The sequence below is a fragment of the Salmo salar genome, chromosome ssa09, assembly GCF_905237065.1.
Source record: "Salmo salar chromosome ssa09, Ssal_v3.1, whole genome shotgun sequence".
Classification (NCBI taxonomy): Eukaryota; Metazoa; Chordata; class Actinopteri; order Salmoniformes; family Salmonidae; genus Salmo; species Salmo salar.
In genome coordinates, this window is record NC_059450.1 from 66310961 (window position 1) to 66338494 (window position 27534).

The 27534-nt window shown below is 43.3% G+C and overlaps 1 protein-coding gene across 1 annotated transcript; it reads left to right on the forward strand.

Annotated features, from left to right (window-relative positions):
• The first annotated feature begins 83 nt into the window (after positions 1–83).
• LOC106611640 (TBC1 domain family member 2A) lies at positions 84–26896 on the forward strand. The gene is made up of 16 exons (XM_014212054.2): positions 84–385; positions 2916–3450; positions 4184–4334; positions 14809–14935; positions 15395–15531; positions 15998–16260; positions 16401–16670; positions 16933–17058; positions 17239–17349; positions 18974–19131; positions 19383–19695; positions 22101–22288; positions 24325–24445; positions 24723–24908; positions 25070–25191; positions 26074–26896. The coding sequence occupies exons 1-16, from the start codon at positions 336–338 to the stop codon at positions 26270–26272; spliced, it is 3057 nt and encodes a 1018-aa protein (XP_014067529.2). The 5' UTR covers positions 84–335; the 3' UTR covers positions 26273–26896.
• Positions 26897–27534: the final 638 nt, after the last annotated feature.

The window sequence follows — 27534 nt, forward strand, 5'->3', positions numbered from 1 at the left end:
TAGAGCCCTATTTCAATGTCTCCCTCTTCCTGTACGGAGGAAAATTGCATGACTTTGACGACTGACTCGGTCCAAGCCAGCCATTCCAGGGGAAGGCGCTTCGAGGGAGATAACTGGTTTCAAAATCTGTTTTTCCAGCAAGTGGCGTTTTGTCGCTCACAAAGCGAGGAGTTTTTGTATGAAGTTCATTGAGAGAGTGTCGAATTTGTTTAACAAAATTGTAATGGCTTAATTTTGTATTTTATTTATTTAACTAGGCAAGTCAGTTAAGAACAAATTCTTATTTATAATGACGGCCAAACCTGGACGACGCAGGGCCAATTGTGCGCCGCTCTATGGGACTCCCAATCACGGCCGGATGTGATGCAGCCTGGATTCGAACCAGGTACTGCAGTGACGCCTCTTGCACTATTTAAGTTCCGTAATGATTAGGTTGTTACAAGTGTATTGATATAAGTAGGACACGTGACATCCCGGCAACTTCGAGAGAAAAAAACCCCCGCTTATTTCTACAATTTATCTTCTTATTAAAATGAGATTTTAAACCTAATGTTTGCCTACGGAGCTGTGAGGGGAACTGCACCTCCGTACCTTCAGGCTCTGATCAGGCCCTACACCCAAACAAGGGCACTGCGTTCATCCACCTCTGGCCTGCTGGCCCCCCTACCTCTGAGGAAGCACAGTTCCCGCTCAGCCCAGTCAGAACTGTTCGCTGCTCTGGCACCCCAATGGTGGAACAAGCTCCCTCACGACGCCAGGACAGCGGAGTCAATCACCACCTTCCGAAGACACCTGAAACCCCACCTCTTTAAGGAATACCTAGGATACCCCCCCCCTAGGATACCCCCCCCTAAAAGATTTAGATGCACTATTGTAAAGTGGTTGTTCCACTGGATATCATAAGGTGAATGCACCAATTTGTAAGTCGCTCTGGATAAGAGCGTCTGCTAAATGACTTAAATGTAAATTACACTGAAACGTATGGTGGAGTACCACAGTATGAGTCATAATACCTAGAAAACCTAGCGGTCAAACTGGGAAATTGTTCCAATTGTTTTTACAGCATTCATTTTTCCCATAGGGGATTTTAGAAACAATTAAAATACGGGCTGTGTTTCTTGTAGGCTTGTCCTGGTCTGACGTTTTGATAACCGTGTAAATCTGTCTAGTAACATGTAGCTTTTATCAGTATATTCGCCTGTATTTACTCCGTGGCTATTCCGTGAACTGTCTTGTGCAAGTTTTAAATGGACACTACCTGCCAGCAAAGGTGTCAGCCAGAGATGATGTGCAGGAGCTTGCAGGGATTTGTAGTTTTGCATGATGTCTATGTTTACGATGATTGGGATTTTCGAATCTGAGAGCAAATAGTTGATTATATTGCTAAAAGTGTCCTTGTTCGAGAAAGATTTACATGGTTATGAAAACATCACGCAGGGTAAGCCTACACGAAACACAGCCATTATTTTAAGTGTTTCTAAAAAAAAAAAAAATCCCTGTTTGACTGCTAGGTTTTATGGGTATTATGACACCCCCACTGTGGGGCTCTATCCCTAACCTTAAATTAAGACCAAAAAAAGCCAATTTTTGTTGGTGCTATAGCCAATTTGGACTTGGCTGTTGAAACCATTGTACCTGTTGTTCACACCCGTATCTTCCCTCTCATTGGCTAGATTAGTCCCACCTGATCTTGCCTCCAACTATCTTCCATTTTTTAAGACGTTTACTTTCATTGTTCGTGTGGCCACTAGAGTATCTAGTCAATAGAATGGATAACGCTTCGATCACACCTACGGACAATTACACCTACAGCGTCATTGCGCTTTGCTAAACCTGAAGTACATTCATTCCCAATGCGTTGCAGAGGCAGTTGTAGTGCGTTCTGTGTGGTGCATACGTTCGATTGAGCGTATGCATCGAATTGTATGCTTAGATGGCTTGACAGAAATGGTAGCAGAAGGCGAATGTTAAACTTTTGTTGCACACATATTCAGATGATGCTGCGTACCATTTTGTGCAATGATGCTGTCAGTGTGATCGAGCCGCTAGGCATAATTACAAGTGGAGGGGCATTCGCGTGCATTTTTCCCTCTGTAGGAAGGTTGTATGCCGTGTTCAAAACAACTGGGAACTCGGAAATCTTTGACTACCGACATCGGTGCGTTCAAGACAACTTGGAAATCCGAAATAAATCCTGACTGGGAAAAATCTTTTTGAATTGTAATCCAACTCGAAATTACATGCCAGAAACTCGGGCATCTTTCTAGAGCTCTGACTTAATGACCAGAATATCACCAAGGTCATGATTTGACCTTGGTTATTTCCAGCAGTTGTCTTGAAAGCACCTGTATTTGCAAGTTCCCTATATGACATCAATGGAGTGTAAAATGTGGTCATATCAAGTGTGTGTGAATCTTTTGAAGTGTGTATTAAATCAATTCCCAGTTAAAAGCTTGAAGGTCCAATGTCGCTGTTTTTATCTCAATAAGAAATCATTTCTGGGTAACAATTAAGTTCCTTACTGTGATTGTTATAAATTAAAATGGTCAAAAATAAATAAAAATAGATTCTTAGCAAAGATACATTTCTCAAGCAAGAATTTTGCCAGGACTGCCTGGGAGTGGTCTGAGTGGGCAGGGGAAAACTGAAAACTAACTGTTATTGGCAGAGAGGTTTGGAAGTCTTTCTTATTGGTCTATTAAATAATTTAATACACATGAGTGGTTATTGAGATAAAAAAAACAGTTGCATAGGACCTTTAATATGTGTTCATGCTGATCCCATCGTGAAGCCCTCACTTCCTATGTCAAGTGTCCAATTGGTTAAATATAGCATCCTGACCTCTCTATTGTAGGCTACCAAGTCATTGTTTGCTTTGTTTTTCTTCTCTTTTTTTCTTCTCCTTCTTCTCTCAGCGTGATGGAGGGAGAGGGCCCAGAAGGAAATCCCATCGCTGCCTCGTCTCACTCACTTCCTCTGCAAGCAGAGGCGGTAAGCCCAGCGGATGATGATGATTGTATCTCAACACTGGGGACTGGGAGCACTGAAGAGACTGCTACACACACAAACAGCATGGGCCAGCCGAGTCAAGACCACCAGACCGAAGAGGTCCTGGCTAAGACCGCTACCACAGACAACAGCCAGAGCCAAGCATTCCTTACTCAGTCCGCCACCACCACGGACGACCAAGCCCAGCAACAACCCACAGAAAGCCTGTCTAACAGTAAACTCTGTGGGTACCTCCTTAAACAAGGAGGTCCCCTGAAGACATGGAAGTCGCGCTGGTTCACGTACGAGGTGAAGAAGAGCCAGTTGTTTTACTACAGGACGGCGCTGGATGTGACCTCTCTGGGGAGGATCCAGCTGTGCAGCGCCACGCTCGGATACCCCCTCCAAGGAGAGCAGGGCACCTTTCACATCCAGACCCCCGAACGCACCTTTGTCCTCAAGGTAAGGTTTTTCGAATATTCAATTCAATGGGTATTTAAATCTGAACTGTGATGTTGACAGTTCTGCTGGTTTTCTTGAATGAATAGTTAATTCATTAATGAATAATGTCATTGGTTGGCTAGAGAGTCCCTGATTAGAGGGGAGTCACATTTGGGACCCTCACATTTTCACTATATCACCAGGGTTTGAAGTGTAGGACGTTGTTCTGAATGTGAGTGTCATCAATATTTCTGAAAGGTCATTGTTTTTGGGGGCAGGATGGGTAAGACCACTAAGAGGATTAAAAAAATGAGGCAGCAAAACAGTGGTGCTCTTGTATTTGAATACCTGTCTCATGTTAACCCAGCTATTTGGGTCACACAGCTGTGTAGTGTCAATCTACAGTATTCCTCTCAATAAGGAAACAACAGTTCCTTTTTGTCAAAGAGCTGAATCATGAGAGCTGAATGGGAATGCTTACTAATACAAAATGGAGGCATCTCTTATTCTGTTTCTCCTTAAAGTAGAAGACTGTTGTATTATTGTTTATAGTGTCTATGTTTGATATACAGGAAGACAAATACGCTCATATTCCCACATTGGCATTGGAATACTTTATCTTGGTCCACAAAGGAACATTCTGACTTAAAAAAGAACTCAAAACATTTCAGAAGTCATGCATTACAGAGATTCTGACTCATGGCACACGCTTGTATGTACAGTAGGCTAACAATATCTCTTCTGTCTGTTTCAGGCAGCTAACCAGGAGGCCATGATGTACTGGCTACAGCAGCTGCAGCTGAAGAGATGGCAGCACCGAGACCAGCTGACAGGAGAATCCACAAGCCACTGCACTGACCACAAGAGACCAGAGGGACAGGGGGAACTACCCACCAACTGTACAGGTACAGTAAGACAGGGGGTAGGATGAAGTGGCCCCAGACACTGATCAAGATTATGTTCGGCCTGACATTGAACGACAGGGAAGGTTGTTCATGTAGAAACAAATCTGGCAACCAGGCTAAGAATACCAGCTGTTCAAATCAAATGCCATCATATTCCATGCATGGTTAATGATTTAGGGAACCACGAAAATATGAAAGAGAAATGTAATAATTCAGGCAGGTTTAAGAATGGCACATCATGGCACTGAACGTTAAAAGCCATCAGACACGTAATCAGTGCCACACTTCTAAAATAGGAACAATATACTTTGCATAGTTTCAATATCTGTTCCTCAGTGGGATTTTTTTTGTTGAGTTGACGCATTTTATTTGTCACATGCTTCGGAAACAACAGGTATGGACTAACAGTGAAATGCTTACATATGGGTCCTTTTCCAACAATACAGGAGTTAAAGATAATACAAATAAAAATAAGTTCTGCGTAAAAACACACACAAAATAGCAGAATTGGCCAGGAGTCTGTCAAATGGATGCTATCCACTGCAGTACCATCAACAATGACTGGTTTCATTTATGAAAATGTTGTAACTAGTTGGATCAAGTTCTGCTTTGATAGCTGATAACATTTTCTGTTTGTTGTTGATGTCATACTAAAGTTGGGTCTCCTGAGTGGCGCAGCGGTCTATAGCACTGTGCTAGTGGCGTCACTACAGACCCCGGTTCGATTCCAGGCTGTATCACAACCGGCCATGATTGGGGAGTACCGTAGGGCCGGTGTAGGCCATCATTGTAAATAAGAATTTATTCTTAACTGACTGGCCTAGTTAAATAAATAAATAAATACATAAAAAGTTTAATATGAATACTTTGTCTTGTATCTCAAATGAACTTTTATTCAAGTATTCTGACAAAAACAATTATGTCGCAAGTTATGCCGCTCCCTCTTGATACATGCTATTTTAAATGTAATCTCCATGTAGGCTGCAAGATTCCAAACACTGCTGCAGAAAACACCCTATGACAATGTGTGACTACAATGTCTTACGGCAGGTTGCAGAGGTAGAAAAACCCTCTTAATTGTTAATGAGGGGATAAATACAGTTAGTTGAATTGAACTCAAAATTGCAACCAAGCACTACAATATAAGACATAAACTGGGTGGTTCAAGCCCTGAATGCTGATTGGCTGAAAGCCCTGGTATATCAGTCCGTATACCATGGGTGTGACAAAACATTTATTTTTACTGCTCTAATTACGTTGGTAACCAGTTTATAATAGCAATAAGGCACCTCGGGGTTTTTGGTATATGGCTGTGTCCTAGCACTCCGCGTTGCGTTGTACATAAGAACAGCCTTTAGCCGTGGTATGTTGGCCATATACTCCCCCGGGCCTTAATGCTTAAATATAAAACAACAAACCTGAGTATATAGTCAATAGTTTTACTGTCAATCAATGAGGTGAAAACAGACATAAATAAATTGCAGTGTGGTGTTCATATTTACCACACTCATCCCTTAGCTATGTAGTAACTTCATTAATCGTCATCTCCCTGGTTGGTTAGGCACTAGGGATTCCCCTATTCACTGGCCCCTAGCTTTCCCGAAATACCTTTACCCAATTCCTCTCAGTGATTGAGCAAATCCACTGTGCACGTCAAGCGTAGCAAGCCAGTCAGACACATGAACAGAACATTGGGTAACTCATTCATCTTTAACTCTCGAATAGACTTTCATACAAGCATTCTGTCAAAAACCAACTAGTGTACATACAAAATTGAAACTTTAATGTTACATTATTCTTGTTTGCACAGTGCAACAAATATTGTTACTCATCATTGTTATACTCTAAGGTTACTAAGGAAGCAGTGATGTGTATTCAGGTAACTGAAGCACTCCGAACTTTCCAGATAGAAATACTATGAGAAGCGTTGACATGACTCCCTTTTGTTTTTAAATATCAGACCGTCATATCTGTTCTACACAATTCATTTCTATCTGAACATGCTGTAACGTTGCAGCTTTCTGAACAGGCCCTTCCAGTGTTTTAACTTTCTGGAGGATCAACAGACTTGTTCCATGCTCCTCCGACAGTCCAGTCAGCTGATGTCTGGCGCTGGGAAACAACTGGCCTATTTGTCCTTTTTAAAGTCTTTTTGAATAGAGACCTGTTTTTCAAAATAATAAGGAAGCTCTCCTTGCTACTAGTTTCCGTCATGTAAGATACAGTATTTCCACAATAATAAAATCAGGCATTTATATATAAATAATATACAGTCACTTCCAAAATGATTGTCACCCTTGATAAAGATAATAGAAAGTCTGTCAGACACGCGATCGTATATAAATGTAAGCAAGGTTTGAAATGGTTACGTTTTAGTGAAATATTATATCGGTTTAGGCTTCATGCAGTCAATTTGCAGTCTACAAATGATTAGTAATTATGTTCCAGCCCCACGATCATCTGCTCAAGAAAAGATCGTCCCGCAGCTGAATCTAGTTGATGATCCCTGCTATATTGTATGCTCAATATACAGTGAGTGTACAAATTATTAGGAACACCTTCCTAATATTGAGTTGCACCCCTTTTGCCCTCAGAACAGCCTCAATTCATTGGGGCATGGACTCTACAAGGTGTTGAAAGCATTCCACAGCAATGCTGGCCCATGTTGGCGCCAATGCTTCCCACAGTTGTGTCAAATTGGCTGGATGTCCTTTGGGTGGTGGACCATTCTTGATATACACGGGAAACTGTAGAGCGTGGAAAAACCCAGCAGCGTTGCAGTTCTTGACACTGGCAACTACTACTATACCCCATTCAAAGGCACTTAAATATTTTGTCTTTCCCATTCAAACTCTGAATGGCACACATACACAATCCATGTCTCAATTGTCACAAGGCTTAAAAACCGTTCTTTAACCTTTCTCCTCCCCTTCATCTACATTGATTTGAAGTGGATTTAACAAGTGACATCAATAAGGGATCATTTCACCTGATCAGTCTATGTCATGGAAAGATCTATATACCATTAATACAAAAACAACAAATCTAAAGATGAGAGTAAAAATTATTGGCACCCCTAAAGACTCTTATAAATAAAACAAAATGAAACATTTAACATTCTACTTTTTAAAAAATTAATCTCAGTTTAAGGAATTGTATTGTGGCCTTCAATGGCTTCCTGTTTCGCTGGGGTATAAAGATGAGGAGACACCCATGTAAAATCCCTTTGTCATCCATCACCATAGGGAAAGGCAAAGAACTCACAAATAAAAACAGACAAATGGTTGTTGATTTTCATAAATCAGGCAATGGGTACAGAAAAACGAATGAAAAAAACAAATACAGTTGAAGTTGGAAGTTTACTAACACTTATGTTGGTGTCATTAAAACTTGTTTTTCAACCACTCCACAAATTCCTTGTAAACAAACTATAGTTTTGGCAAGTCGGTTAGTACATCTACTTTGTGCATGACACAAGTAATTTTTCCAACAATTGTTTACAGACAGATTATTTCACTTATAATTCACTGTATCACAATTCTAGTGGGTCAGAAGTTTACATACACTAAGTTGACTGTGCCTTTAAACAGCTTGGAAAAGTCCAGAAAATGATGTCATGGCTTTAGAAGCTTCTGATAGGCTAATTGACATCGTTTGAGTCAATTGGAGGTGTACCTGTGGATGTATTTCAAGGCCTACCTTCAAACTCAGTGCCTCTTTGCTTGACATCATAGGAAAATCAAAAGAAATAAGCCAAGACCTCAGAAAAAAAATTGTAGTCCTCCACAAGTCTGGTTCATCCTTGGGAGCAATTTCCAAACGCCTGAAGGTACCACGTTCATCTGTACAAACAATAGTACGCAAGTGTAAACACCATGGGACCAAGCAGCCGTCATACCGCTCAGGAAGGAGACGCGTTCTGTCTCCTAGAGATTAAAGTACTTTGGTGCGAAAAGTGCAAATCAATCCTAGAACAACAGCAAAGGACCCTGTGAAGATGCTGGAGGAAACAGGTACAAACGTGTCTATATCCACAGTAAAACGAGTCCTATATCGACATAACCTGCAAGGAAGAAGCCTCTGCTCCAAAACCGCCATAAAAAAGCCAGACTACGGTTTGCAACTGCACATAGGGACAAAGATCGTACTTTTTGGAGAAATGTCCTCTGGTCTGATGAAACAAAAATAGAACTGTTTGGCCAAAATGATCATCGTTATGTTTGGAGGAAAAAGGGGGAGGCTTGCAAGCGAAGAACACCATCCCAACCGTGAAGCATGGGGGTGGCAGCATCATGTTGTGGGTGTGCTTTGCTGCAGGAGGGACTGGAGCACTTCACAAAATAGATGGCATCATGAGGATATAAAATTATGTGAACATATTGAAGCAACATCTCAAGACATCAGTCAGGAAGTTAAAGCTTGGTCACAAATGGGTCTTCCAAATGAACAATGACCCCAAGCATACTTCCAAAGTTGTGGCAAAATGGCTTAAGGACAACAATGTCAATGTATTGGAATGGCCATCACAAAGCCCTGACTTCAATCCTATAGAACATTTGTGGTGCAGAACTGAAAAAGCATGTGTGAGCAAGGAGGCCTGCAAACCTGACTCGGTTACACCAGCTCTGTCAGGAGGAATGGGCCAAAATTCACCCAACTTATTGTGGGAAGCTTGTGGAAGGCTATCCAAAACATTTGACCCAAGTTAAACAATTTAAAGGCAATGCCACCAAATACTAATTGAGTGTTTGTAAACTTCTGACCTACTGGGAATGTGATGTAAGAAATAAAAGCTGAAATAAATCATTCTTTCAACTATTATTCTGACATTTCACATTCTTAAAATAAAGTGGTGATCCTAACTGACCTAAGACAGGGAATTTTTACAAGGATTAAATGTCAGGAATTGTGAAACACTTTAGCTAAATACATTTCAACTCAGTTTATGTAAACTTCTGACTTATACCACTTACAGGGCAACAATGAAAAAGTTGAAAACCACCTGAACAGTGGTAAAGTTGCCTGGTAGAGGATGCATGTGTATCTTGTCCCTACGCGCAGTGAGGAAGATGGTTCCGGAGTCAAAGAAAAGTCCAACGGCCACATTTGGAGAATTACAGAACTTGAGGTCTCCAAATCTACAGTTAGATGCCACCTCTATGCAATAGACATATTCAGTCTCTCCCTTGTCCCCACTTGATTCAAGATGTCCACCATTGTTCCTGTACTCAGGAAAGGGAGGTAACTGAACTAAATGACAATTGCCCCGTAGCACTCACCTGCTTTGAGAGACTAGTTAAGGATCATATCACCTCTACTTACCTGACACCCTAGACCCACTACAATTTGCATACCGCCCCAACAGATCTACGGATGGCGCAATTGCCATCACACTGCTTTATCCCATCTGGACAAGAGGAATACCTATGTAAGAATGCTGTTCATCGACTACAGCTCAGCCTTTAACACCATAGTGCCCTCCAAGCTCATCACTAAGCTCAAGGCCCTGGGTCTGAACCCCGCCCTGTGCAACTGGGTCCTGGACTTCCTAACGGGCCGACCCCCAGGTGGTAAAGGTAGGCAACAACACCTCCGCCACACTGATCCTCAACACGGGGGCCCCACAAGGGTGCGTACTCAGCCCCCTCATGTACTCCCTGTTCATCCATGACTGCGTGGCCACGCAGATCTCCAACTATATCATCAAGTATGCTGACGACACAACAGTGGTGGGCCTGATTACCAACAACGACGAGACAGCCTACAGGGAGGAGGTGAGGGCCCTGGTGGAGTGGAGCCAGGAAAATAACCTCTCCCTCGAAGTCAACAAAAGGAAAGAGCTGATCGTGGACTTCAGGAGACAGCAGAATGAGCAAGCCCCCATCCACATCAACGGGGTCGCAGTGGAGAGGATGACAAGCTTCAAGTTCCTCGGTGTGCACATCAATGACAACCTGAAATAGTACATTCACACAGACAATATGGTGAGGAAGGCGCAACAGTGCCTATTCAACCTCAGGAGGCTGAAGAAATTTGACCCCTAAGACCCTCACAAACGTCTGCAGATGTACCATTGAGAGCATTCTGTCGGATTGTATCACCGCCTGGTACGGCAATTTCACCGTCCGCAACCGCAGGGCTCTCCAGAGGGTGGTGCGGTCAACCCAACACCTCACCGAGGGCACACTGCCTGCCCTCCAGAACATCTACAGCACTCGGTGTCACAGGAAGGCCAAGAAGATCATCAAGGACCTCAACCACCTGAGCCACGGCCTGTTCACCCCGCTATCATCCAGGGGTGGGAAATTCCAGTCCTCGAGGGCGTGATTGGTGTCACAGTTTTGCCCCAGGTAACACACCAGACTCCAACAATCACCTAATCATGATCTTCCGTTTAGAATGCAATTTGATTAATCAGCTGTGTTTTGCTAGGGATGGAGAAAAAATGTGACACCAATCAGGCCTTTGAGGACTGGAGTCCCCCCCCCCCCCACCCCACCCCCCCGATCTAGAAGAAGGAACCAGTACAGGTGCATCAAATCTGTGACTGAGAGACTGAGAAACAGATTCTATCTCCAGGCCATCAGACTGTTAAATAGTCACCACTAGCCGGCCGTCTTCCAGTACCATGCCCTGAACCTTAGTCACCACTGTAGCCGGCTACCACCCGGTACTCTACCCTGCACCTTAGAGACTACTGTACATAGTCATTGAACACTGGTCACTTTAATAATGTTTACATACTATTTTACCCAATTAAGATAGTGTATTCTATTCAAGGCTCATGCTATATAACTACTGCCGTACACCTTTTCTATTCATATGCTGTCTATACACACCATTATATACAGTATATATATTCTGACATTGCTCATTCTGATATTTCTTAATTTGATTTTTTTTGGGGGGGGTTGTGTGTATTGTTAAGTATTACAGCACTGTTGGAGCTAGAAAGATAAGCATTTCGCTGCACTTGCGATAACATCTGCAAAATATGAGAAGAAACCAACAAATGTAAACACCTGCTAAACGGCATTGGAACTTGGATTGGAACCGGGTGCTATGGTCAGATGAGACTAAAATAGAGCTCTTTGGCTACTCACACCAGTGGTGGGTTTAGCCTCGAAAGAAGGATGCATATGTAGAAAATAACCTCATACAGTACCAACTGTAAAGTATGGTGGAGGTTTTTCTGTTATGGGGCTGTTTCCACTGTTCCTGGGGCCAATGTTAGGGTCAACGCAGTCATGAACTACCAAGTACCAGTAAAACCTAGTTTCCCCTGCCAGGAGGCTGAAACTTGGTTGCAAGTGGATCTTCCAGCAAGACAATGACCCCAAACACATCAAAATCCACAAATGAATTGTTAATTGATTGCAAAATCAACATTTTGCAATGCCTATCTCAGTCTCCGGACTTGAACCCCATTAAAAAGCCGTGGTTTGAATTGAAGAGGGCAGTCCATAAACACAGATGAAGGATATCAAGGATCTGTAAAGATTCTGTATGGAGGAATGATCAAAGATCCCTCCCAATGTGTTCTCCAATCTCATAAAACATTATAGAAAAAGGCTAGCTGCCATTTTCCTTGCAAGTGGAAGGTGCACAAAGTAATGAAAAGAGGGGTGGCAACAATTTTGACACATCATTTGGAGATTTTTTTTGTATTGCTTGTTAAACAATGTTTTTCTCTGAGGAATTGTACTACTATAAACTAAAACCTTTTTATATTTTTTGCATACAGTATAGCTCAGTATTTGTATTATTTATTTGATCAAGTATATTTTACTCATCTTTATCCAGGGTGCTAATCATTTTGGAGGTGACTGTACACAATGGCTGGCCCTGGCAGATTGCTTTTATCTGTTGCAATAGTTTTGAGAAGAATGTTCATTCATAGCCAACATTCATGTTTCAACTTCGAAACAGATAATAACTGACACACTGGTATTTGCTGTCTAAACAATAGAATGTCTTAAAAGGTACATGATCAACAAATTAAGGTTCGGCTTCCCTTTTTGGGCCCAAAATGTAGATTTACTATTTAAAGGCCTTTAGGGTCATGGCATTTTCATGAAAAAGATTGAAGGTTATTTTCACCTACACAGGCTTTCATCATTGAAAAATAAATGATTCAACATTCCGGTGTTGAAGGATAGTTCATGCCCCATGGGTGACCTGGCCAAGGTTGAGATTGCTGGGGTGGGGTTTGGGACAGGAAGCAACGCTGATAAGATGTGCTTCGATTTTTTTCCGTCTGCAAATTGAAGACATTTCCTGGCCGTGCCTGGCTTGACTGGATCGCAAAGCTATAATGCTCACGCTGGATGCTTTTCCGCTTTCATCTCTGGAGACTTGATGCCACTTATCTACCATTAGTGATTTTACAGGAATGGAGAAGTTAATGTACCATCATTCAATCTGAATGTGAAGATAAACTCAGTTGGATTTTATCCACTTGGTATTAGATATGACTTGGTAGCAGTACTGTATTACCCAATGGAATTACTCCGTTGCTACGCCACACTTTCTTAGCTAGTCAATTAAATAAGCACCACCAATTTTACAATAGTATTTCAACTGTAGAATATGAAGTGGTAAATTAAATCTAATCAGGGTAAAAGTTGTAGAATGTTGCAGATAGAAATATGTCTCTCTGAATAAGGAATGTTAGCTCTATTCATGACATTTCTATCTTATTCAGAGACATATTTCTGAGAGTTTCGCAAAGTTTGCCTACTGAACGTGTCCCAGGTGATTCCAGCGTGCCCTGCTCTTTCACCCCTGGGGAGTCTGGGTAATTCATGTTTAGGCTACAGCCCCTCTGACAGCTGCAGTAAGTGGTTCTGCATTTCCCAGAGAGAGAGGAAGTGCAAGTCTGTCACCCTGCTGCGCTAGGAGCAGGTGGCTGCAGGGCCCACAGACTAAATATAACCATGGTTACAGCACAGCATGGCTACACTACACACAGGCTATTCTAGGTCCAATAAATCAACTTACAGTACCAGTCAAAAGTTTGGACACTCCTACTCATTCAAGGGTTTTCCTTTATTTTGACTATTTTCTACATTGTAGAATAATAGTGAAGACATCAAAACTGTGAAATAACACATATGGAATCATGTAGTAACCAAAAAAAGTGTTCAACAAATCAAAATATATTTGAGATTCTTCAAAGTAGCCACCCTTTGCCTTGATGACCGCTTTGCACACTCTTGGCATTCTCTCAACCAGCTTCATGAGGTAGTCATGCATTTCAATTATCAGGTGTGCCTTGTTAAAAGTTAATTTGTGGAATGAATGGGTTTGAGCCAATCAGTTGTGTTGTGACAAGGTATGGGTGGTATACAGAAGATAGCCCTATTTTGTAAAAGACCAAGTCCATATTATGGCAAGAACAGCTCAAATAAGCAAAGAGAAACAACAGTCCATCATTGACTGACCTTCATGTCTTGAAGTAATCGGGAAAATTTCAAGAACTTTTCAAGTTTCTTCAAGTGCTGCCGCAAAAACCAACAAGCGCTGTGATGAAACTGGCTCTCACGAGGACCGCCACAGGAAAGGAAGACCCAGAGTTACCTCTGCTGCAGAGGATAAGTTCATTAGAGTTAACTGCACCTCAGATTGCAGCCCAAATAAATGCTTCACAGAGTTCAAGTAACAGACATATCTCAACATCAACTGTTCAGAGGAGACTGCGTGAATCAGGCCTTCATAGTCGAATTGCTGCAAAGAAACAATGTAGAAAATAGTAAAAATAAAGAAAAACCCTTGAATGAGTAGGTGTGTCCAAACTTTTGACTGGTACTGTATATCCTTGTTATTTTGAAGCGCAAATAGCTTGAATTTAAAAGAGACATAAGATTACCTAAAATAAAGTGTTCAAGTCATAGATGTCTGGAATAAGCATGAATGAACAACGTGAAAGTTATGTTATTGTTACTACCCTGTTATGTCTATGAACAACATAACTGAGTTTGCTCCTGGTATAGACAACCTTTCCTACCAACTGGTTTGTGAATTGTGAGGTATTTCATGCTTGTCCTGACAGGCCCAAAATATTTCACAGAGCTTCTGGAGGAACAAAACAGTATATTTTGACTAGTTTCATCCAGCGTGCACAACCTGGCTGCCCAAATGTAGTCCAGAATTTGTTCCGTTCACACAAAAATATATGAATCTCTTGACGTTTCAATGGGTTGGATTTTCTTTCCCAGCTCTCACCCAATGTGATATTCTTCAGTTCATAGCAGTACAGTAAGAGCAAACAACTTCACCTGAAGAACAAGTTAACACAAGTCTGGTGCCCAGTCATAATCTTTATCCTCTGTATTTCAACTCATGATATCACTCTCATTGTCTTTAGCCGGAAGTTTCCTGCTTGTTACATGAGTAGCTGTGTCCTTTGTGTTCCCTGGCTCCAGAGGGCGTGATCCACTGACGTTGTTCTTTGCTGTTACTTCCTGTAATGTAGATTACTTCCTGCCCAAGGTGAAGACCCCGCCAGGCCTCTTAGGTGAGGAGGCCGCCAATCTTCCCGCGCCGCCACAACGGAACCCCCTAAGCAACTTCTCCATCAAGCACCCTCTGATAGAGATTCAGTAAGTGCCTCATCATTTTAGAAGTCCCCATCTTATCCCATTCGTTTGTGATTGAGGCATATGACTGGTTCTGTACAACATACGGCATTGCGATACGTTGAAGTAGTTGACGTTGGACTTGATATTCATCGACTTTGTTGATTGTAGTCATTACAACTGTTTGTGGCTTTGTGACTACAGGTGCTTATTGTCTGCCAATCTGCTAACATGCCAAGATTTACTTAGTCGTGAAAGTGACTTTGAGATTAAAGTATTTTTTTTTGCCTGTACCTTAACCGCTAATTGATTGATCATCAAGGGATTGTTCTAGTAGTGGGTTTTCACTTTCAAGGCAGCTGGTATAGTTGTTTTGTTCAAACGTGTGGGCCAGATTGATTGCCTGTTAATGATACTGCTGTGCGTGCGTGTGTGTGTGTTGGTGTGCATGGTTACATTTGTGTGTGTGTGTTGCTCCTACAGGAACTCGGTGCACAGTCTGTTTTCCAAGCGGTCCTCCCTGGAGCGGAGTCGGAGTGTGTTCCATTTGGAGGTGCCTCCTCCCTGGAACCCACTGAACACCTCAAAGACCCCCTCCCAGACAGCCCAGAACAGGCTTGGTACGTCTCACACACACCGCAGCTTCTGGAGATGTTCTCCAATACACTGGTGTTTACACTGGTGGCATACTTCTGCCCTCTGTTGGCAGTTGATTGAAATCAGAAGGATCAGATGTTCTCATTGTCTGATAACTATGTACAGTATAATGCTGTCATTTCTCTAGTAACATTGTCATTTTTTTCTTGTCTAAACTAAAATACATTTTCCTTGACACATTAGTGATTTGTCACAGTCCATAATAACCACAGCGCCATGGCCAACTAACCTCCATGCCCGCTTACACTCAGAAAAAAGGGTTCCAAAAGGGTTTTTCGACTGTCCCCAAAGGAGAACCCTTTTTGGTTCCATGTCGAACTCTATGTGGAAAGGGTTCTACCTGGAACCAAAAAGGGTTCTTCAAAGGGTCTTCCCATGGGGACCGCCGAAGGACACTTTTAGGTTCAAGATGGCACCTGTTTTTCCAAGAGTGTATAGGCCCTAGGACTCCCGTTGACCCCCTGACCCCTACACCCCTGCTGCTGTTGGTGGACCCCAGGGACCAGCTCTCCCCTGCAGAGGGCAGGTCGTTCCCATTGTCATCCTCGTCCCCGAGGAGCAGGAAGAAGACGAGGGGAAGCTGTGCCACTATGCCTGCTGTGCTCCGGGAAGCTCCTTCAGAAAGCGCAGACAGGACGACCTGCCTCCAGCATGAGAAGCACATACTGGATGAGGACATCAAGGCCCAGAAGGTTAGAGCTAAGACCAAAGTTCGTCAATCACACTAGTAAGCAGTGTCTCCTGATATCAGTAGCAGCTCCATTAAATTGCATTTGTATTCCCACCCTGCTCCTGCATCCTATCCTCTTATTTCTCCCCTTCCCCCATCCAGGAGCTGGTGTGGCTCCTACACAAGGCCCTGGAGGTGGCTCAGCTGGAGAAGCGGACGTGCACAGAGTTCCTGGCAGCCGAGGGCGAGCAGGAGCGCCTGGAGCTGCTGAGGCACTACGAGCGTCACGCCGCTGACCTACGAGGTCGCTTGGAGGAGCTGAAGGCCGAGGCGGAAGACCTGAGAACGAGCCTAGCCCAGAGGGACGCCCAAGTGGCCGAGCTGCAGGAGAACGTGACACTGATGAGGAAGAAGAACCACGCAAAACAGGAAGTGAGGCTCAGACAGGAAGGGTCAGCTAGGGAAGGATTAGAATAGGCATGTCATCATCATTATCCTGAAAGGATTGGATAGGTGGTTTTAAGCATTACGGTGACATTCCAAGTAACCAATCAGAAAGCAAAGTAGGGGTAGATCTAGGGGTTGATTTGGGATTCGAGGGTATATTCTATTCTATTTTGTTCCCAGTGTAGCTCTACACTTCCTGATCTAATCTAGAGATTTCCGATATCATTGTCTCTTGGTATCATTCCAGGTGATCCTGAAGCTGTTAGAGAAGGTGTCAGCCTGCATGGCCGACCCTACACGCACAGTGTCCACCAACAATGGCCTGGAGGCCCAGACCTTCCGCCAGTTGAATGAGGACACAGAGAACCTCAAGGTTGGTTTGTGGTTTGATCGGTCAACCATCAGAGGGAAGTCCGGCCTCAAGACGCAGACCAGAACCATAGAGTCTTTTGAAGTAGATTATGTTGGTAGTCCAAATCTGAAGCATTTTTCTTTGCTTCTTTAAATACCCCGTACCCTGTCCTTCCTAGCTCTCTATTCATATTTCTCACAGGATGACATTGAGGCCTACAAGATCCAGAACAAGTTCCTGAACTCTGAGATCTACCAGTTGACCAAGCTATGGCGCAACAGTTCCGAGCAGGAGAAAAGCATTATGGTGAAGGTGGGTCTGCCTAGTCACTATGTGGGCTATTCAGTGGCAAATACAGTACCAGTCAAAAGTTTGGACACACCTACTCATTCAAGGGTTTTTCTTTATTTGCACTATTTTCTACATTGTAGAATAATAGTGAAGACATCAAAACTATGAAATAACACATATGGAATCATGTAGTAACCATATATTTGAGATTCTTCAAAGTAGCCACCCTTTGCCTTGATGACAGCTTTGCACACTCTTGGCATTCTCTCAAGTAGCTTCACCTGGGATGCTTTTCCAACAGTCTTGAAGGAGTTCCCACATATGCTGAGCACGTGTTGGTGGCTTTTCCTTCACTCTGCGGTCCAACTCATCCCAAACCATCTCAATTGGGTTGAGGTCGGGTGATTTTGGAGGCGAGGTCATCTGATGCAGCACTCCGTCACTCTCATTCTTGGTCAAATAGCCCTTACACAGCCTGGAGGTGTGTTGGGTCATTGTCCTGTTGAAAAACAAATAATAGTCCCACTAAGCGCAAACCAGATTATATGGCGTATCGCTGCAGAATGCTGTGGTAGCCATGCTGGTTAAGTGTGCCTTGGATTCTAAATAAATCACCGATTTAAGCACACCCACACCATCACATCTCCTCCATGCTTCACGGTGGGAACCACACATGCGGAGATCATCCGTTCACCTACTCTACGTCTACAAAGACATGGCGGTTGGAACCAAGAATCTCAAATTTGGACACAGACCAAAGGACAGATTTCCACCGGTCTAATGTCCATTGCTCGTGTTTCTTGGCCCAAGCAAGTCTCTTCTTCTTATTGGTGTCCTTTAGTAGTGGTTTCTTTGCAGCAATTCGACCATGAAGGCCTGATTCACGCAGTCTCCTCTGAACAGTTGATGTTGAGATGTGTCTACTACTTGAACTCTGTGAAGCATTTATTTGGGCTGAAATCTGAGGCTGGTAACTCTAAGGAACGTATCTTCTGCAGCAGAGGTAACTCTGGGTCTTCCTTTCCTGTGGTGGTCCACATGAGAGCCAGTTTCATCATAGCACTTCATGGTTTTTGTGACTGTACTTGATGAAACTTTAAAAGTTCTTAAAATATTCCGGATTGACTGACCTTCATGTCTTAAAGTAATGATGGACTGTTGTTTCTCTTTGCTTATTTGAGCTGTTCCTGCCCTGATATAGACTTGGTCTTTTACCAAATAGGGCTATCTTCTGTATACCACCCCTACCTTGTCACAACACAACTGATTGGCTCAAACGCATTAAGAAGGAAAGAAATTCCACAAATGAACTTAACAAGGAACACCTGTTAATTGAAATGCATTCCAGTTGACTACCTCATGAAGATGGTTGAGAGAATGCCAAGAGTGTGCAAAGCTGTCATCAAGGCAAAGGGTGGCTACTTTGAAGAATCTCAAAAATAAAATATATTTGGATTTGTTTAACACTTTTTGGTTACTGTGTTATTTCACTATTATTCTACAATGTAGAAAATAGTAAAAATAAAGAAAAATAAAAGAGGAAGAGGGTTAGAGTGGATTGCAGTTAGTGTTAACCACTCTTGGCCCCTACAGTTGATTGAATTGGGACCTTAGTCTTGATTAGGGGGTGCTTATTTTGTTGCAGTGTGCATACCTGGAGGCTCGTAACTGTCAGATAGAGAGTCGTTACCTGGGCGTACTGGGGAAGCTGCAGGAGAACAAGGCTCTAGAACCGGGCCAGCGGGAGGCTGTGAGGAAACTACAGGGAGACCTGAACGACGTGCTCAAACTCAACCCTGTCAGGTAACAGGGGCTCAATAGTCTAAAATTGCTTCCTTCTTTGTCTCCTCTGCTTCACTACACTGACAGATGACAGGACTGGATCGTTGTTCACCATGCTGCTTTCAGCTGTCATGTCCTGTGATAATTAACAATGAGACATAAGAGAGGAACATGTTATAAACAATACATTAAATCAACAATACAGTCAGACAATGAGCAAACATTTTTATATCATCAAAACCATTGATATTTTTCTTTTGGCTGTCCCTCAGGGAGCACGACGAGTATGGCTTCAAGATCATCCCAGACTATGAGGTGGAGGACATAAAACTGCTGGCCAAGATCCAGGCCCTGGAGATCCGCTCCCACAGCCAGCTGAGGCAGGAGCCCGGGGACAGGCTCCTGCTGGGCCGCTGGGCTCAGTACCTGGGGGGCCGCCCGGCCGACAACCTCTGCCCCTCTTCGGAGCTCAAAAGCCTTCTGCGGGGCGGCGTGCCGTGTGAGTACCGCCCGCGGGTGTGGCGCTGGGTGGTGAGGGTGCGCACACGCGCGCTATGGGAGCGCCACCCGGATCGCTACCAGCAGGTGGGTGGTATTGGATTAAGCGAGTTCACTTCCTTACAATGTAGCTCTCAATTTCTCAATCTACTGTACACTACCATTCAACAGTTTGGGGTCACTTAGAAATGTCCTTATTTTTGAAAGAAAAGCACATTTTTTGTCCATTAAAATAACATCAAATTGATCAGAAATACAGTGTAGACATTGTTAATGTTGTAAATGACTATTGTAGCTGGAAACGGCTGATTTTTAATGGAATATCTACATAGGCGTACAGAGGCCGATTATCAGCAACCATCACTCCTGTGTTCCAATGGCACGTTGTGTTAGCTAATCCAAGTTTATAATTTTAAAAGGCTAATTGATCATTAGAAAACCCTTTTGCAATTATGTTAGCACAGCTGAAATCTGTTCTGATTAAAGAAGCAATAAAACTGGCCTTCTTTAGGCTAGTTGAGTATCTGGAGCATCAGTATTTGTGGGTTTGATTACAGGCTCAAAATGGCCAGAAACAAAGAACTTTCTTCTGAAACTCATCAGTCTATTCTTGTTCTGAGAAATGAAGGCTATTCCATGCGAGAAATTGCCAAGAAACTGAAGATCTCGAAAAACGCTGTGTACTGCTCCCTTCACAGAACAGCGCAAACGGGCTCTAACCAGAATAGAACGAGGAGTGGGAGGCCCCGGTGCACAACTGAGCAAGAGGACAAGCACATCAATTGCAAAGGGGTTTTCTAATGATCAATTAGCCTTTTAAAATGATAAACTTGGATTAGCTAACGCAACGTGCTATTGGAACACAGGAGCGATGGTTGCTGATAATGGGCCTCTGTACACCTATGTAGATATTCCATTAAAAATCTGCCGTTTCCAACTACAATAGTCATTTACAACACTAACAATGTCTATCTACACTGTATTTCTGATCAATTTGATGTTCTTTTAATGGACACATTTTTTTTACTTTAAAAAATAATGACATTTCTAAATGACCCTAAACCTTTGAACAGTAGTGTATATCTTAATATACAGTATCTACAGTGCATTCAGAAAGTATTTCAGACCCCTTCACTTTTTCCACATTTTGTTACATTACAGACTTATTCTAAAATGGAATAAATAAAAAGTCCTCATCAATCTACACACAATACTGCATAATGACAAGCGAAAACAGGTTTTTAGACATTTTTACAAATAAAAAAACTAATATCTTACACAAGTATTCAGACCCTTTGCTATGAGACTCGAAATTGAGCTTAGGTCCTGCATCCTGTTTCCATGAATCATCCTTGAGATGTTTCTACAACTTGATTGGTGTCCACCTGTGGTAAATTCTATTGATTGGACATGATTTGGAAAGGCACACACCTGTCTATATAAGGTAACACACAACAAAAACCAAGCCATGAGGTCGAAGGAATTGTCCATAGAGCTCCGCGACCGGATTGTGTTGAGACACAGATCTGGGGAAGGGTACCAAAACATTTCTGCAGCATTGAAGGTCCCCAAGAGCCTCCATCATTCTTAAATGGAAGAAGTTTGGAACCAACAAGACTCTTCCTATAGCTGGCCGCCCGGCCAAACTGAGCAAACCCGGGGGAAAGGGCCATGGTCAGGGGGGTGACCAAGAACTCGATGGTCACTCTGACAGAGCTCCAGAGTTCCTCTGTGGAGATGGGAGAACCTTCCAGAAGGACACCTATCTCTGCAGCACTCCACCAATCAGGCCTTTATGGTAGAGTGGCCAGATGGAAGCCACTCCTCAGTAAAAGGCACATGACAGCCCACTTGGAGTTTGCCAAAAAGAAATGAAAACCTGCTCCAAAGCACTCAGGACCTCAGACTGGGGTGAAGGTTCACCTTCCAACATGACAATGACTCTAAGCACACAGCCAGGACAACGCAGGAGTGGCTTCGTGACAAGTCTCTGAATGTCCTTGAGTGGCCCAGCCAGAGTCCAGACTTGAACCCGATGGAACATCTCTGGAGAGACCTGAAAATAGCTGTGCAGCGATGCTCCCCATCCAACCTGACAGAGCTTGAGAGGATCTGCAGAGAAGAATGTGAGAAACTCCCCAAATACAGGTGTGCCAAGCTTGTATCGTGATACCCAAGAAGACTCTATACTCTGTAATCGCTTCCAAAGGTGCTTCAACAAAGTACTGAGTAAAGGGTCTGAATACTTTATGTAAATGTTATAAAAACAATTATACATTTGCAAACATTCTAAAAACCTGTTTTTGCTTTGTTATTATGGGGTATTGTGTGTAGATTGAGGATTATTATTTTTTAAAATCCTTTTAGAATAAGGCTGTAACGTAACAAAATGTGAAAAAATTTGACGGGTCTGAATACTTTTAGAATGCACTGTATATCTGTCTGTCCATCTTTCTATCCACCTACATAAAATCCGTCCGTTATTGTTGTAGCTGTGCCAGAAGAGCCTTACATCGCCCCACCAGGCCTCCAGACAGATCCAGTTGGACCTGTACCGCACTCTCACCACCAATCAGCACTTCTCCTCACCCTCCAGCCCCGCCCTGCAGCAGCTCCAACGAATCCTGCTGGCCTTCTCCTGGCAAAACCCCACCATCGGCTACTGCCAGGGCCTCAACAGGTGCACAAGACTACCTATATTAGTCAGCAGTGTGCTGAATGAAATATAAAAAAAATACTGCCACCTAATGGACAAAGTTGTAAACTGATACATCGTGCCGACTCCAAAACTGCCTGATGAAGACAATTTATATTTTTATGAAAATATATTGTCTTGTCTAAAACATGCATTTTCTTCTATCTGGCTACTCAGAGCAGGCTATAGATACAGTGAGGGGGAAAAAGTATTTGATCCCCTGCTGATTTTGTATGTTTGCCCACTGACAAAGAAATGATCAGTCTATAATTTTAATGGTAGGTTTATTTGAACAGTGAGAGACAGAATAACAAACAAAAAATCCAGAAAAACGCATATCAAAAATGTTATAAATTGATTTGCATTTTAATGAGGGAAATAAGTATTTGACCCCCTCTCAATCAGAAAGATTTCTGGCTCCCAGGTGTCTTTTATACAGGTAAGGAGCTGAGATTAGGAGCACACTGTTAAAGGGAGTGCTCCTAACCACAGCTTGTTAACTGTAAAAAAGACATCTGTCCACAGAAGCAATCAATCAATCAGATTCCAAACTCTCCACCATGGCCAAGACAAAGAGCTCTCCAAGGATGTCAGGGACAAGATTGTAGACCTACACAAGGCTGGAATGGGCTACAAGACCATCGCCAAGCAGCTTGGTGAGAAGGTGACAACAGTTGGTGCGATTATTCGAAAATGGAAGAAACACAAAAGAACTGTCAATCTCCCTCGGCCTGGGGCTCCATGCAAGATCTCACCTCGTGGAGTGGCAATGATCATGAGAACGGTGAGGAATCAGCCCAGAACTACACGGGATGATCTTGTCAATGATCAAGGCAGCTGGGACCATAGTCACCAAGAAAACAATTGGTAACACACTACGCCGTGAAGGACTGAAATCCTGCAGCGCCCGCAAGGTCCCCCTGCTCAAGAAAGCACATATACATGCCCGTCTGAAGTTTGCCAATGAACATCTGAATGATTCAGAGGACAACTGCTGAGTGTTGTGGTCAGATAAGACCAAAATGGTGCTCTTTGGCATCAACTCAACTCGCCGTGTTTGGAGGAGGAGGAATGCTGCCTATGACCCCAAGAATACCATCCCCACCGTCAAACATGGAGATGGAAACTTTATGCTTTGGGGGTGTTTTTCTGCTAAGTGGACAGGACAACTTCACCGCATCAAAGGGACGATGGATGGGGCCATGTACCGTCAAATCTTAGGTGAGAACCTCCTTCCCTCAGCCAGGGCATTGAAAATGGGTCGTGGATGGGTATTCCAGCATGACAATGACCCAAAACACATGGCCAAGTCAACAAAGGAGTGGCTCAAGAAGAAGCACATTAAGGTCCTGGAGTGGCCTAGCCAGTCTCCAGACCTTAATCCCATAGAAACTCTGTGGAGTGAGCTGAAGGTTCGAGTTGCCAAACGTCAGCCTCGAAACCTTAATGACTTGGAGAAGATCTGCAAAGAGGAGTGGGACAAAATCCCTCCTGAGATGTGTGCAAACCTGGTGGCCAACTACAAGAAACATCTGACCTCTGAATGCCAACAAGGGTTTTGCCACCAAGTACTAAGTCATGTTTTACAGAGGGGTCAAATACTTTTTTCCCTCATTAAAATGCAAATCAATTTATAACATTTTTGACATGCGTTTTTCTGGATTTTTTTGTTGTTCTGTCTCTCACTGTTCAAATAAACCTACCATTAAAATTATAGACTGATCATTTCTTTGTAAGTGGGCAAACGTACAAAATCAGCAGGGGATCAAATACTTTTTTCCCTCACTGTATACCATACAAGCTTTCACAAACTTCAAAACAATCTCTACAGAATATGGGGTGCTGTGTGGCTCAGTTGGTTGAGCATGGTTCTTGGTTGTGAGTTCGATTCCCACGGAGAACCAGTAAGGGAAAAAAAGTATGAAAATGTGTGCTCTGGAAAAGAGCCTCTGCTAAATGACTAAAATGTCAAATGAATGACAAAGGACAACTGTGACGTTGGCCACTCCTTCTCCCTTCAGGCTGGCAGCCATAGCTCTCCTGGTGCTGGAGAGTGAGGAGGATGCCTTCTGGTGTCTAGTAGCTGTGGTGGAGGCCATCATGCCCCAGGACTACTACACCAAAACGCTCATATCCTCGCAGGTAATGATTCGGCTTGAAGGATATATATGTTTTCAAACAACGGCATAGATGCGTAACATAAATGGTATCGAGAAGTTCTCCACTGTAGTAAATATTGTGCAACATTATGGGAAGTTAATGATTTAGTTCATTTTAGTTCTGCACCTGTTCTGAAACTGAAATAGTGCATACAGTTTAATGAACGACGAAATGAATTCAAGATTTGTCACATGTCAATATCGGTTAATGCCATCTGCTGATGTGACCCAGTGGGACATTGTGTGTGTGTGTGTTGCAGGCAGACCAGTGTGTGCTAAAGGACTTCATGGCTGAGAAGATACCCCGGCTGGCGGCTCACTTTGAGGAGCATAGCGTGGACGTGTCCCTCATCACCTTCAACTGGTTCCTCGTGGTGTTCGTAGAGAGCCTGCCCAGCGATATCCTCCTGCGAGTGTGGGACGCCTTCCTCTATGAGGGTACCAAGGTACCCCACCTCAGAGAGACTCGAGCCTGGGCTGGAAACATATACAGCCCCTAGCCCAGGGGCATTCAAATTTGGGCCTCGATGACTGACCTGGTATAAAATTATTATTAGTAGTAAATAAGCCACTTCAAATGTAAACATGTGTGCATGTTTTTGTGCAGGTGATATTTCGGTATGCCCTGGCTCTGTTCAAGTACAAAGAGGAGGACATCTTGAAGATTCATGACAGCGTGGAGATCTACCAATACCTGCGCTTCTTCGCCAAGACCATCTCTGACGGCAGGTGAGGGGCCACAAAAATCATCTAAGGTCAAAATATGGAGGCCGTGTTATGAAAATATAGCACTATATTAGGTCAGTGTTTCTCTAGTGGGACAGGAACCACTATAGCAGAGGTCTTAAACTCCTGGAGGACTGATGTGCATTTTTTAGTTACAGCCCAGCACTAACACACCTGATACACCCCTACGTGGATGTTGAACCATTCCACCAAATCATATTTAGCTTGTCATTTGTTAGCCGTTCAGTTGTTGTATTATCTATATTGTTTGTCCTTCCTAGACCATTCTTTTTCTGGTGCCCTATTTAGTCGGTATGTTAATGGCAGAGCAGATGGAGGAGCTATTTTTGCCGTAGGCCAAGACAGACATCACCATATATAATTCAGATAGCAGCAGTGACGGCATAGCTATGGGCTCAACACTTGGGAGATAACAAGAGGCTATACAGCCAGAGGAGTGCATCGAGGGCAGTATTCACCACAGTCTGTCTCTTATCTCCAAACAAAGAGCAGATGAGATGCCAGCCCAATTGATTCATCTTTCATTAATTGGTCTTTTGATGTGAAAAGATCAGATGTGATTAGTGGAAAAAATATCAGAATTGGGTTGCCTGTGTAGACATAGCCAGGATGACTTACTCGGCCTCACTATCAGAAACTCCTGTCCGACCAATGCATGCATGTACAACCACACACAGAGATGGAGCTATTGCTCCTGTAAGTGACTCTGTTAAATGACAAAAATGTCAATGAGAGATCTAGGGTTAGCTCAGTACAGCTTAATTTTTTTTATTTAGCCATGCAGCATATAGACTTCAATTCTACTGTATGGAAATAAGCAGGTTGAGTAATATTGGGCTCGTCGTACCCTGCTCCCTCCAATAGGAAGCTGACCAACATTGCCTTCAGTGACATGAACCCGTTCCCCATGAAGCTGTTGAGGAACCGGCGTGCGCTGCATCTGGAGCGCCTGCAGGGGGAGCTCAGAGAGCTGGAGGCCCAGCAGAGAGAGTTTGTCACAGAGAGCGCACAGCGCAAGGACTTGGACACTATACTGGTCAGCGAGGACGATGAGGAGCTGTAGTGACCATTAGGGACTCTGGACAGAGAGGGATGGCGATGGATCCTGTGGACTTACTAGGCAACGGGTTTGAAATGCCATCTTGTAGAACAGCGTTTCTCAAACTCAGTCCTGGGGCCCCGTTTTGCACTAGCACTACACAGCTGATTAAAATAATCCAAGCTTGATGACGAGTTGGTTATTTGAGTCAGCTGTGCAGTGCTCAGGCAAAAACCAAAACGTGCATCCTTTGGGGCCCCCAGGACCGACTTTGGGAAACGCTGTTGTAGACTACGGAAGGGCCATCTTGTTAGTGGCCCAGCTGGTACAGATTTGACCCAGGATACATTTGTTTTGTGCCTTTAAGGTAAATAATGTCAGTTATGGTCAAGAACACTAAACCTGACCAACCATATTCTCACTGAATCATTGAATTAGTATTATTTACTGTATATGCACTGCCAAAGGGAATTAACACCAAAGACAATTTACACATTTACTACAGTAGGTATTTCAAACTATGGTCATGTAGAGTTTTATACATTTCAATTGCATATTTTGTCATGAGTTACTCTTAAATATGCCATGTGAACTTTGTAGCTACACAAGTGTTATGAAATGTAATATTTTAAATTGTATATAACTGCCCTACGTGTCCAAATGTATGTGGATCCAACTATTTCAGCCACACCTGTATAAAATCAAACACACAGCCATGCAACCTCCATAGACAAACATTGGCAGTAGAATGGCCTTACTGAAGAGCTCAGTGATGTTCCACATGGCACCGTCATAGGATGCCACCTTTCCAACAAGTCAGTTCGTCAAATTTCTGCCTCGTGTCAACCGTAAGTGCTGTTATTGTGAAGTGGAACACTCACTACCGGAGTTCCAAACTGCCTCTGGAAGCAAGAACTGTTCGTCGGGAGCTTCATGAAATGACTTTCCATAGCTGAGCAGCCGCACACCAGCCTAAGATCACCATGCGCAATGCCAAGCATCAGCTGGAGTGATGTAAGGCTCACCACCAGAAAACACATTCTCTAGAGTGATAAATCACGCTTTACCATCTGGCAGGCCGATGGATGAATCTGGATTTGGCCGATGCCAGGAGAACCTGCCCAAATACATAGTGTCAACTGTACATTTGTGGAGGAGGAATAATGGTCTAGGGCTTTTTTTCAAGATTTGGGCTGGGCCCCTTAGTTCCAGTGAAGGAAAATCTTAACTCTACAGCATTAACACTGACATTCTAGATGATTCTGTGCTTCCAACTTTGTGGCAAC